The 13869-nt window shown below is 39.1% G+C and overlaps 1 protein-coding gene across 4 annotated transcripts in view; it reads left to right on the top strand.

Annotated features, from left to right (window-relative positions):
• Evi5 (ecotropic viral integration site 5) overlaps positions 1–13869 on the top strand; it is a 237974-nt gene that overhangs the window by 7059 nt on the left and 217046 nt on the right. For 2 of the 4 annotated variants that reach the window (XM_089104323.1, XM_089104327.1), the window contains exon 1: positions 10957–11123. The exons of the other annotated variants lie outside the window; for them this stretch is intronic. In XM_089104323.1, the coding sequence (XP_088960449.1) occupies positions 11095–11123 (29 nt within the window). In that variant the 5' untranslated portion in view covers positions 10957–11094. Of the gene's footprint in view, positions 1–10956; positions 11124–13869 lie in introns of those variants that run through there. 4 annotated transcript variants of the gene reach the window in all.

Here is a 13869-nt window from a genome sequence, read left to right as displayed (position 1 = left end):
TCATAGCATTTCAACTTCCAGATGGCTAAACGGGAAGCCAAAAATATTACATCTATAAAAGTCATGCTTTGATTCTATCTGAAAGTAATGCGCCATCAAATAATATAAGGAACTGGCAGAAAAAGTAAGAAAGTGGTGTTTATTTACCAAAAAAACACTTTATATCCCCAGGATATGTAGGGAAAAAAAAAATGCTGAATTAGTGGGTTTGGCTGGTAATTTTTTGTGCTTATTCGTCATCAGCAGTTGCTTCATAATGCCAAATAATCCTATTTAAACAATGAGGGAACTTGTACATGTAACCTAGGCCTATATTTTGGACTATCCCTGAATTGGGAATTAAACATTATGTATCAGTTTTTGCCTGATTTCTTTTTTACTACCAAAATTAACCATTACTTCCCTATATTGTTACCTACCCCCAATATGTAATTACCTGCTGAACTTCTGAAGTAACATAGGTGAGCATGTGTTGCACTTTATGACCCTTTGTCCCAAATCGCTGGGTCTTAGGAAATATAATATACTTACTTTCGGCGGGAACTAGACGATGAACTGTCCTGCCCGGCACCAAAGGATCTTGGGATGACTTCTGACGACCCAGTTGGACCTGTCGGCTGCAGCTTCTCCAGCAATCTTCAGCCAGTCTTTTTCCCATCTCTGACTGTGTCTCTTGAATCCTCCCCATGGTTCCAGGTCCTCCTTGAATTTTTGCCACAGGTTCTTCTTTCGTCCTCCTGATTTACGTTTCCAGGATGGGACTGGTTCGCAGACAAGGACGTCTTGACATATCTTGCCTTCGGGACGGCGCAATGTGTGGGTGAGGAGCTTCAGGCGACGTCTTTTAATGATAAGCGATAGCTCTTCTAATTGGCCACAGCGACTCCTTACTTCACTATTGGAAATCTTGTCCCATCTCTTAATGCGGAGGATGTAACGAGGGCAGCGGTCGTCAAACACGTCTAAAGTTCTCGCGTCTTCAGCCTTGATCGGCGATGTCTCGCAAGCATACAGTAGTACTGCTCGAACAGTTGCACCATAGATTCTGACTTTTGTTTTGGTTGAGATCTCCCGTCTGTTCCATAATGCTTTTTTCAGACTAGTAAAGACTCCCCAGGCTTTTTCTATGCGGGCAGAGATATTCCTTTCAGCTCCGCCATCTGGTGTTATGATAGAACCAAGATACTTGAATGCCTCGACGTTTTCTATTGGCTCACCGTCGAGGGCAACTTGGCAAGGAGCAGGTTGGTTGAGAGCCAATACTTTAGTCTTTGCGCCGCTGATGGCAAGTCCGATGCGCTTTGAGACCTCAGAGGTATCGTCGATCATGCCTTGTAAGCTGTCGGCGGTAGTTTCCAGCTCAGCAATGTCGTCTGCGAAGTCCAGATCTGTCAGGGGCTGGAGGAAACCAGCTATTTGTCCGAAGACTATTCCGCTGTGGTTTCTCATTGCATTATACATGATCCAGTCTATCGTGTAGTTGAATAATATAGGCGAAAGGGGGCATCCCTGCTTTACCCCAAACTCCACTGGAAACTTAGGAGTGTCATTGCCGGAAACACGGACGCAAGTCTCAGTGTGCTTAAACGCACTTCGGAGTATCTCAATGAGCTCCTGTGGCGCACCGTCTTTAGCCATAATTCTCCACAGCTCCTCTCTGAGGAGAGAGTCAAAGGCAGCTACAAAGTCAATAAAGGCGATGAGAAGGGGTAGATGAAACTGCTGTACTGCTGAAGGATGAGGCGAATCGTCAATATCTGTTCTGGATAGCCTCTGCCTGGTCTGAAGCCTGCTTGCTCAGGACGGGTTAACTTGTCACGTGCGTCTTTTAATTGATTCAGAAGAATGACGTAGAAGATCTTCATGGCATGGTCAATCAGGGAGATACCTCTACAGTTACCGCAAATGGCCTTATCTCCTTTTTTGTATAGCGGAACGAGGACTGATACTTTCCAGTCTTTTGGGAAGGTCTTCGTCGTCCATACCTGGACAAACAGGTCGGTTAGGCGGCATAGTAGAGTTGGTGAGGACTTGAACATTTCAGGAGGGATCCCATCATCTCCAGAAGTTTTATTGTTTTTCATGCACTTCAGCGCTTTTTGTACGTCCGCAATACTTGGCGGATCGAGGTTTATTGCGTAGAGCTCTCTAGCAGCACTCGAGAAGGCAGGTAGATCGCACGGGGTATGACAGGGTTCAGTAGCTCAGAAAAATGCTCTCGCCAGCGTTCCATGCGTCCTTCTTCCAATCGGATGAATTCTCCGGACTTATCTTTCAGTGTGCCAACCGTTACAGGGGCTTTTCCTGTCGCTTCTTTCAGGAGTTTGAACATTTTCCTGCTGTTGTGGCTCCTGGACGCTTGTTCCAACTCATTCGCCAGATCTGACCAGTACTGCTCTCTGTCCCGTTTCAGTGACTGTTTAACTGCTTTGCGGGCTACTTTTAAGGGTTCTTTTGCACCTCCCACGAGGGGCTGCTTCTTCTCAACTAGTTCTATGATGTGGTCAGAGATCCAGGCTCGCTGTTTTCGTTTTCTGTGGCCAAGCACCTCCTCAGCTACGTCCTGTGTCGCAATTTTTATCTGTGCCCATTCTTCATCGACGAGTGAGAGACGATTCAAGGCTTCGAACCGGTTGCTTAGCTTTAACTCGAAGTTGGCTTTAATTTCCGGGCATCTTAGTTTCGACACATCGAAGCGCTTCCCTGCCTTCTGTCGCTTCTGTCTACTAAGGCGGTGACGGACTTTGCAAGTGAGGAGATAGTGGTCGGATCCATTTAAAGATCCTGTGTCTGCTCCTCTGTATACCCAGGCATCTGTGCAGGAGCTCCTCAATCTTCTGCTGACTAAGATGTGGTCGATCTGGGCTGTTGTTACGCCGTCGTTCGAACGCCATGTAACGAGGAGGAGTCTCTTGTGCTCAAAGAGGGTGTTTGTGACGCATAGGTTGTTGTATCTGGCTAGCTGTAAGAGCCTTTCTCCATTGATGCATCTGTCACCAACGGCGTGGCGGCCAATAACTGCTGCTGTGTCGGGGTCTACTCTGCCAAGCCGGGCATTCCAGTCTCCAGCTACAAAGAGCATGTCAGGCCTTAGTGTCTTGTCAATGATTCTTTGTAGGTCATAATAAAAGGTATCTTTGACCACTTGACACCTATCCACTATCGGAGCTTACACGGCGATTATGGTTGTTTGGCCAATGTGTCCTCTCAGTCTGATCGTGATAATTCTTGATGACATTGTCTCCCAAAAGGTGACGTATTATGCAATAAAATCGTCTATCAGGAACCCAACTCTTTGTTGATCGGTAACATCATTGGGACCCGAGTTGTAGAACTGGAATAAGTCAGATTCGGAAACGCTTAACTTTTTGGACAGAACATCATTAAGTCTCGTTTCTGACAGACAACAAACGTTGATTTTATACTTCTGCAGCTCCCTTGCAAGGAGCAGTTGCGTGGATTCCAGCTTGCAGCTGCGAACATTCCACGTGCCAATATTCAGATGTTTTCTTGATCGGGCGGCTTGCATACTTGTCCGGTCAGGCACCACCCTGAACTGGTCCGCGTCGACTGCCGCGAACGCCGCAGAAGAAGTTTTTCTCTGAATTCGATCTTCAATATCCATTGGCGTTTCATGGGAATTGACTTGACCAAGGGCTCCCCAGACCCTTGGTGCCCCGTTGCGTTAGCCATTCTATTTGTCGGGCTAGGCTACTAATAGCATGTTACACCGCTCATCCGTTGTGAGGTGCAACTTAGGGCTCTCCTCCCGGCTTGCTAGGGACGGGGGCGTGAATCCTCGCTCCGAGACCCCAACCATAGCTTGGGAGCACTCGTGCTTATCAGGCCCTGATTAATATATATATATAATATATAAGATATAATTTATAAAGCCACAGTAAGTGCTGGTTTAAGAAAACCATGCTTTCTTTCTATCTGAAAGCTAAGTATCATAGAAAAATATAATTAACTGGCAGGGACATGTTAGAAGATTGCTTATTTACCCAAAAAATTTAGCCCTAGGCTGTGTGCAAAAGTTGACCGATTTTGAAAGGTTGCCATTATGTTTTGTTACTTGTTACCATACCATCCATGGTTCCAAAATTATTTTGCGAAAACTTTTTTTTCCCGCTGTAACAGCTGAATTGTTTATTAAATCCAGAGAAAAAAAACTTACAGAAAAGATTGTTTTTCTTTTTAAAGATAGTAAATTATAGAAAGATATAGACTAGTCAGAAAAGTAGATTAGTCTTATGAAGTACCTAATAAAGAGCCGCCTTTTTGCTACCTACCTCCCCTTGCTTCACTTTCATTTACATTGCTTACTTCAATTGAGAGCTCGGGCCTTCACCACTGAATCCTGACACTTAGTCAACGCGTCGTATGGTCAGTGACCGACGAAAGTAGTTTTCTCTTATATGGGTCTAGGCGTTTACCCCCCCCCCCCGCCCAGCCGGAAGATACCCCCACTGCTGCTTGGTTCCCAATCACTTTTGACTTATAAAAATAACCTGAAAGTCTCAATTCCTGATCGAATGAGCATCTTCCGAAGTTTATACGACCATGAGGTGGAGATGGGAATGAGGAAGGGGCAGTCTCTCTCCTATACGGAATAAATTCTGCTCATTTTGGGGGTTTAATGTTACTCTTTACTTTCATAATAATAGTGTAGACCAGAAATATTCCCATAAATGACGAGGGATTAAATATCATTTTCACATTTTTGATGCGTTTTTTTAAAGTGTTTTGTCCACTTCCCCGAGAAAACAACCCCCAAACAAAAGTCATGAATACGGCCTTGAGGATTATGCATCAATTTCTACCTCCAGCCTTCCCTTGTCTCTTTCTTAAAACTAATTCTGTATTTATTTGAAGGCTCAATGAGAGTTGGGATGTTTTGGTATTAAAATGCACCCTTTAAGGCATCTCCGTCCTCCCTAACTAGCCAAAATATTTTTAAGGTCTAAACAAATTTTACTGTCTTAGGTAAATTCCCTGTTGTTCTACAATTCCAAACATTTGCATATAAGGGTTTTAAACCTCTACAATGGAGTTCAATGATTGTTTTATAGTTAGGGAGGGAGGGAGACGCCCTAAAGGTGCATTTTAATACCAATACATCTCAACCCTCATTGAGCCTTCAGATAAATACAGAATTAGTTAGATGAATAATAGATGAATAATTTTTTTTGTAGGGGGGGGGGATATAAAAAAGCTTTAAAAACACATCAACAATGTGAAATTGATATTTAATCCCTCTTGATTTCTGGGAATATTTCTGGTCTGTGATGTTATTATGAAAGTAAAGAGTAACATTAAACCTCAAAATGAGCGTATTTCATTACGTATAAGAAGGGGACTGCACCTTCCTCATCCCCGCTTCCACCACATGGTCGCAGATGCTTTGGAGGATGCTCTGGATAAGAAATTCGCTCAATCGATATGAGTTCTAGTCCTTTTTTATAAGTCAAAAGGGATTAGAGACCGACCAGTGACAGGCAGAGGAGTTTACGGGGGTGGGGGATAAACGCCGGCTCCTCTCTTATACATGTCTGCTTTAATTTTTTTGTTGGAAATGTTTGTTCGACTAATAATAAAAATGAATAAAAACAAATTTTGATGCGTTTATGAAGTCTTTTTTGTACCCTCCCCTCTTCCCCCTGAAAAACTTGGATATGGCCCTGTCTGGTATCCAAACTATATAAACAATTGTATCCAGTCAATATTGCTCTTTACTCATTATATGGTGTTTCAATTTTGAAAATTGTGTTCCCTTTGACTGGGCATGTTGGCCATGCGCCTTTGTTGTTATTCATGTGGAAACTCAAATTGGTTTTTCTCAGGAGATTGTGTGAATATCAGTCTATAATCGACAGTGTACTGCTTTCAAAAACGTTATTCTTTTACGGTATGGACATTCGATAAAAGTCAATGGGTAAGATTTTCTAGCACTAGGAATGGGACATGAACCATTCTCATCGGTTGAATCTACATCGGATGAAATGGTTTTCCTAATTTATAGCCCCGGGTCTTCCATGTGATGAAAAGTTCTCCACGCCAACGATAAGAGTAGTTTATATGAGTTAGGTAGCCCTGGTTTCGACGGACTTGTCAGTTACTCATCGCTGATGCTCTCCTTTTTTTTATCTTTTGTGTTTAAAGGTACGATAGTCCTGCCTAAGTTTTAAAAGTGAGGGGGCAACCCATTAAAATATTGTGAGAGGAGGGAGGCTGGAAAGAAAGATATTTTCTTATTTCTAACGATTTAAATTGTGCAATTTCCAATTGTCGTTATTCTTCTGTGAAAAATCGTGAAAATATCACCCCTACCTCTTGGGGAAGCTCAAGAGATGAAATTGATTTCCCCCTGAATGTAAAAACTTTCATTTCTGCAGACTTGAGTGTGAAGAACGCAAAACATGATTCAATTCAATTGTTGAAAAGAAATAAATGCTATGTTTTTATTACAGAATTTAAATTCAGAATTGATTGATGTAGATGTAGAGTCGATCTTTACAGGCACCCCCACCCCTTCCTTTGAACTAATTCTGTATATGCCTGAATATCAATGAGAGTTAGAATGTTTTGGTACTAACACGCACCTAGTAGGCATCTGTCCTCTTCCGTAGCAAAAGAATCAAAATAACAAAAAATTATATATAGCCTATAGCGTGTGTCTTAACCTTTTCTTAACCTTTCTTGATTTCGCAGAGTTCAAATATAAGTAAAACTAATAAATCGGATCCAAACTGGATATAAGATAACATTCTGTCATTTATTTTATATTTTCATACACGTCATTTATTTCATACACGCTCTTTATTTCATATTTTAAACGAAATTCTTGAATAAATACCAAAAATCACTGTATTGTTTTTACATTCAAATCGTAATCAAAACCGCCGTAAATTAGTCCAAAGAAATCAACGAGAAATCAAATAAGTATTAATTCATTGAACCCTTATGGCTCTTTACTTAGGTAACGTAAATAAATCTTAAAACGAGTGAAACTTAAATTGAATATGCAAATCAAGTTAGAATCGAATAAAAATAACTACAAACAAGAGTTTGGGTATCGTCTCTCTGCAGAAGCCTAAAACCTACTGCGTCATTGGCGCTTTACTGAAAACGAATTATATTACAAATGTTTTCTTTTGTACTTAATATTGAAAATAAATATTAAAATGACAGTAAAATTTTGAACTGATAGTTTCACTACAAAAAAAATTTGGATACTGCCGCCTTCTTTAACTGTAAAAACCTAAAGCCTTCTGTGTCATTGGCGCTTCACTGAAAACGAATTACTCGTATATTAAAAATTTATTCTTTTCCAGTTCTTACAGCATTGAAAATAAAAATAAAAATTACAGTGAAAAAAATCTTGAAGTGATGGTTCTTTCAACAATTAATATCATTATATATCTAATATTCAATTTGATTTTGTTTATACTTTCCAAGACTGTTCAAGACTCATATCAAACAGTTTGTAGTAACGAACTGTAAGTAAGGAGCGACCCGGCTCAATGGTAACCGAAACTCTAAAAACTGGAATTTTGATACCAATACATACATCAAAAGTATCAAATTTTAATTCTGATTTCAAATATATAAGTTTCATCAAGTTTAATCTTACCCATCAAAAGTTACGCGCCTGAGAAAATTTGGCTGACTTTCGAAAAAAGGGGGAAAGACCCCCTAAAAGCTATAGGACCCCCTAAAAGCTATAGAAATCACACAATCATATTCAGCGTATCAGAGAACCTTACTGTAGAGGTTTCAAGCTCCTATTTGCAAAAATGTGGAATTTTCCATTTTTGCCAGAAGAAAGATCACGGATGCGTGTTTGTTTTTTTTTTTTTCCAGGGGTGATTGTATCGACCCAGTGGTCCTCTAATATCGTGGGAGGGCTCATTGGAACGGAAATTAAAAGTTCTAGTGCCCTTTTTAAGTGATAAAAAAATGGAGGGCAACTAGGCCCCCTCCCCCGCTCATTTTTTTCACAAACTCACCCAATCAAAATTTTGAGATGACTATATTGTTCACCATGGTCGAAAATATAATAACTTTGTCTTTTAGGATGACTTAATCCCTCGAATCTCCCGGGGGGAGGGCTGAAACTTATGAAATTTACCCAATGTTAACATAGTATTGGTTATTGGGAAGTATACAGACGTTTTCAGGAGGAATTTTTTCTGGTAGTGGGGGGTGGGGGTGGGTCGGGGGTTATATGGGAGGATACTTTCATGAAGGAAGTTTTCATGGGGGAAGGGACATGGCTCTGAAGGGGGCGCTGGATTTCCCATCATTATTTAAAACAAAAATCAGAAATTAAATATAAAAAAACAAGTTTTTCAACTGAAAGTAAGGAGCAACATCAAAATTTAAAACGAACAAAAAATATTAGCTATATGATTGGGTTCACCTTCTAGTTAATGCCTCGCTCTTTAAGCCAAAGATTTTTTAATACTTTCATAAGAGCTATTTACTCTAATTAACGGCATTTGTGATTAAGAGGTCATTTTTAAAGAATTTGAACAAAATTCGAACTTTAGCTTAAAGAGCAAGGTATTGACTAGGGTTACGTAAGTTAATTTGTAAATTACGTCAGAACCAAATTTAGAGACAGCCATATAGCAAAAGAAAAGTAAAATTTTTATGCAAATTTGTTTACTTATTCAATGACGGTGAGCCAAAATAAAAGCTGCATTAACTTAAAAACGATCAGAAATTATATAAAAAAAACAAGTTTTTTAAACTGAAGTTCAGGAGCGACATTAAAACTTAAAACGAACAGAAATTATTCCGTATATGAAAGAGGCTGTCCTCTCCTCAACGCCTCGCTCTTTAGCAAAAGTTTGACTCTGTCTCACAACTTTATTTTTTAAAACAATAAAAAACTTTAGCGTAAAGAGCGAGGCGTTGAGGAGGGGACAGCCTCTTTCATATACGGAATAATTTCTGTTCGTTTTAAGTTTTAATGTCGCTCCTTACTTTCTGTTTAAAAAACTTGTTTTTTTATTTAATAGTAATAAGAACCAAAAGTTTTTGATCACACCTTTTGACGCAAGTAAACTCTCTATCGGTCCTTGTCAAAATAGCACTATTTTGTGAATATCGAGCACTGTTTAAAATTTGCCATGCTCGTCTTTTCCTTTTATAGTCAATTGTCTCGTTGCTCAAAGTATATTTGAATTGAGCTTTATGTACAACTCATCTTACAATTAACAAGAAAAAACGAAGCACAAACAAGTTAACGAAAGCAGAAGGATTACAGTCACTACCAACACTTGAAAACTACACACAAAAACTGCTTAAAAAGGTGGACCCACTCATGGGGCGACGACTCTAGTTTCTCCTCAGAAGTAAAGATGGCCTCTCTAATTGCACTAAGAGACTCAATAATACCATATTTAGCAACAATATGGGCTTTCAGACGAAAGGTGATAGGGCTACTTGTAGCAGATGCAGTAGCCTAATGACTGCTTTAAGAACTACTTGGTGTTGACCTCGAAATACTGTGAGCAGGGTCGTATCCAGGGTTTTCTTTCTTTTCTTTTTTTTTGGGGGGGGGGGATTACACATGGATTTTTTTCGGGGGGGGGGGTATACAGAAAAAACTAAGACAACGCATAAAAAGTTATTTATATCCATTTTTTTACGGTTTTACGAGTCAGATAAACATTATCGGAGGGGTTCAAACCCCCTACCCCCCCCACCACCTCTGGTTACGGCCTTGACTGTCAGATATTGAAATATTGTGAAATGACCTTGCATACTTAAAACATGCTGTCTATAAATTTCATTTTCAGATATAAATTTATGTTGTTTCTTTTTTGTTAGGGGGGGGGTTGTGGTGGGGGTATTTTGAATTTTCTCAAAGTAGACTAAATTCACTATCAAATATTTTCACTGCCAATATCCTCAGAGGAGGGGTAGCAAAGACTTTTCAATGGGTTTTAAGCTTCAGAAAAGTTAACCCCATGAAAGAAATTGAGGGGCCAGGGTCCTCTGATCAGCTTTTTGGGAATACCCGTTACATTCTTTTTATCTGCTTTTTCTTTAATATAAGCTAAAATTTACACTTTTCTGTGCGATAATTAAGGTGCGGGAGGTTTCGAACCTCTTTACCCCCCCCCCCCCCCCTGCTTCGCTGTTGCACAGAGAACCTTAAGTAAATGCAACTCTGGGGATAGTCTTTAGTCTGATTCAAATGTTTAAACACAAAATACATAGTTCTGCTATGAAAAATAATGGGCAAAGCATACCATATATTAAACACGTAACTTGACCTAACCTAGGTGCCTCCCCCCCTAAACCCCCAAAAAAACAATTTAAATACAGTTCTTGCCTTTGTTTATATCCCAGAAGGCATTGTAAACCTGTTTTCATCACGCGTCTCAGTTAATTTCGTGACGGGTATGCATTGCCGTAGATAAAAGAGTCCGTTTAATAGATGAGTACCCTATTCTATTTTATTTCATTAGCATTAACCAAACTTGACTTTTTAGAAAGGCCCATATAATGGGAAAGTACCGACAAACTTAAGTGCCAGTGTAATCGGAAAAATACGCAAGTAGTGCAATAAGAATAAAGTGACAGTTTGCTGGAAACACTTGAAATCTTTACGCCATCCACTCCAGAGATAATACTGCATGTTGTCCCCCCTCCCTTCGAAAAAAATCATTTGTTTGTGGGCACTCACTGCACCAATGGGTTTTAAGTAATCTTTTGGGAGTTTGGAATCAGCCCTTTATTCAACCACTTTTGATCCTTCTGGTTTCTCAGAAGTTTATAATAACTTTTTGCGAGTACAAGTCAGTAATTTGGCTTTTTGACATCGCATAATTCTTTGCCCGAAGGTAACTCTGCATCATCGGAAGTTTAATATTTTAACTTCCTCTAAAGTTGGCTGGTAGGTATTCAGTTTGAGCAATTGAAAAAAGGATTCAATACATTTCATACTTTCGCTCTCATTGATTCTCAGACCAGTGAATTTTTTTCCGTTCTGGAACCGTTAGTTCATTCTGTTGGTTTTCGTGTTTTTTTAGTTCTTCTTCATCGTTATGATTGGATAAGTTCTAGAGAAGGATTATAATGGTATTTCAGAAGTTTTGGATATCAAGGTAAGAAGATGATTAAAGGTGGGTAGATCAGAGGTGTTTATAGTCCAGCCCAGAGGTGGCTGGGGGAAGGTGCCTTCCTCCAAAATCCTAATTTGGGTAAGGTTTAAATTAACGGACAATTCAGGTAGTTAAGAATTTAACTTACCTCTATAGTCAGAATTGAATCCCGAGTCCATATTTGTACATTAGGGAGGTGGGGTAAAGTTAATTTTTAGTGCAAATAAATGTTAAATTTTGATTCAGGATGCAATTCTGACTGTAGAGATGAGTTTGAACCTTATCCTCTACCTAATGTGCAAATATATACCCTGAATTGGTATATATAGGAGTAGGGGGCAAAGTTTATGGTCAATATATACCAAATCATATTATTGAGTTAGGACTAAAGTGAATACACCATTCGATGCCTTTTTTTATGCTGATTACGAATATAATAAGCATATCTATCGAAAATTTACTTCAGCCCCCCCCCCTATCTGTGCCAATTCCGGGGTAGGTTAGGTTAGGTTGGTTTCGGTATCGCACATATAGGGGGGGGGGGCAGAAATTCATTTCCGATAGAAATGCTTATTATATTCTTAATCAGCATAAAAAAAGGCATCGAATGGTGTATTCACTTTATTTGAAACTCAATAATATGATTTGGTATATATTGACCAAGTTTATTTCTGTTGCAAATGCATGTTAAATTTGGTTTTGGATGCGATTCTGACTATAGAGGTAAGTTTATTTAGTACTGGTGCATTATGCGGGCCACCGTTATAAACTGTACCAAGGAAACCAGTCACGAAACCCGTTAGTCGGGCTATTTGCAAGAGACCGCTATAGATAAATGATTGCAAAGCGTTGTTTCTCAATGAGTTATAATATTTAAACAATTGTTTTTTGGGGTTTAGGGCTGAAAGGGGTACCTAGGTTAGGTTAGGTTACGTATTTAATATATGCTATGCTTTATCCCTCACCGCCTAATGTCCAAATATATAGCCCAAATTTGTTCATAAACTATTATATATTCATCCTATTTCATTTTATTTAATTAGCATTAACCGAACTTGACTTCTTCGTGGTGCCCGCATAATGCACCAGTACTGTTTATTTTTTAATTACCTGAATAGTCCGTTAATATAAACGTCACCCCCTAATTTTTCTCGAATATTTGGGCTCTTTTTTTAGAATTATCAAATAAACTTGGGTAGAAGTCTAGAATTAAAACTATTAAGAAGGAAATATGTTAAGAAAACAGATCTTGCTTTAGAATATGCAAATAAATTGAATATGCAGATAAATTGTAGTTGCCACATTTTGAATGCGCTTCCACTGTACTTTATCCCCAACCCCCTAATGTGCAAAAATACTGCCAAAATAAAGTATTTCCAATGTGTTTTCCGTTTCTTGATTTGGTCTGCGTTGATCCAATTTACGGGTACACGGGTTGAAACAAGAGTTGACGCATGGCAAATATATAATTTGGGTTATGTATTTGCACACAGAGCCGTTCAAGGGGGAGTGGAGTAACCGGGACAGCCCAGCTACGGCCTAGGGTGCCGGAGCTGAGGGGTGCAACTGGGCGGTTACCCGCTTTGATACTTTTTTCACTTTGAGGTTCGCCTTTTTTTGCTTATGTTTGAGTCTGGAGGGGGTGCTGTAATTAATTTTGCTTTGTTCACCCCCAACCCTACGAACGATTCTGTTTGCGCATTAGAGGGTTGGAGGTAAGTTATAGTTGTACTTTCCCATTATATGGGCATTTCTAAAAAGTCTGGTTTGGTTAATGCTAATGAAATAAAATAAAATAGGACGAATATATACTAGTTTACAAACATATTTGGGCTATATATTTGCACATTAGGGGTGGGGGGTAAAGCATAGCATATATTAGATACGTAACCTAACCTAGCGTAAGTACCTCCCCCCCCACCCCGCCCAAACACGAAAAAACAACAGTTTAAATATCGCATACGCAATGAAAATCTCGCTATGGATTGCATTAGGCCTACTCTATAGCCGTCTCTTGAATTAACCTGTCAAAAACAGGTTTTTCGTGACTGGTTTCCTTGTAAATGGCCATATAATGGGAAATTACCGTTATTGTGGGAGAGCATTCAAAATGCGCTAACTACAATTTCTTTGCATATACTGAATTAAGAATTGTTTTCTTAGCATGTTCCCTTCTCAGTAGCCCCAATTTTTTTTTTTTTTTTTTTTTTTTTTTACCAAAATGTGCCAATCGTTATGACCAGGGAACTGTTTGAAGGAAATCCTAAAATATTTTTGGTCAATATATACAAGATTCCATAACTGACATAGGAAAAAGGTGAACATGCTATTCTATTCCTTTTTGTACGCTCTTCACAAATGTAATAGTCAATTGGCTCACAAATGCACTGCCCTCCCTGATGGTCCCATATATAGCCCAAGGAATATATAAAGTTAAAAGAAAACGTTGAAACAATTTAACTCTTGCTTTATAATATGCAGGATGTTTTACGGTAAATTTTCCAATTAGTAGGCCTAGCAATTAAATAGCTAGGAAATAGACATGCTAACGTATCGAAGGGTACGTTGTTTGCTAGTATCCGTCGATGGCAGTTCATAATTTTTTGGATTTTTTGCAAATCGTGAATATGGGAGGATGACTCGCTTTTATGTTTGTCATGTATTTGGTTTTAATTTTTATAATTTTTTACTTCTATTGAATTTTATTCATCTTTAAATTTCTTAGTTTTTCATTGTTTTTTTGTTTCTT

The sequence above is a fragment of the Artemia sp. Qi Xiang Cuo genome, chromosome 18 (genome assembly GCF_049724085.1).
Source record: "Artemia sp. Qi Xiang Cuo chromosome 18, ASM4972408v1, whole genome shotgun sequence".
Lineage (NCBI taxonomy): Eukaryota > Metazoa > Arthropoda > Branchiopoda > Anostraca > Artemiidae > Artemia > Artemia sp. Qi Xiang Cuo.
Note: the sequence above shows the minus strand (reverse complement) of the source record. Positions and strands in the feature narration are given on the sequence as shown.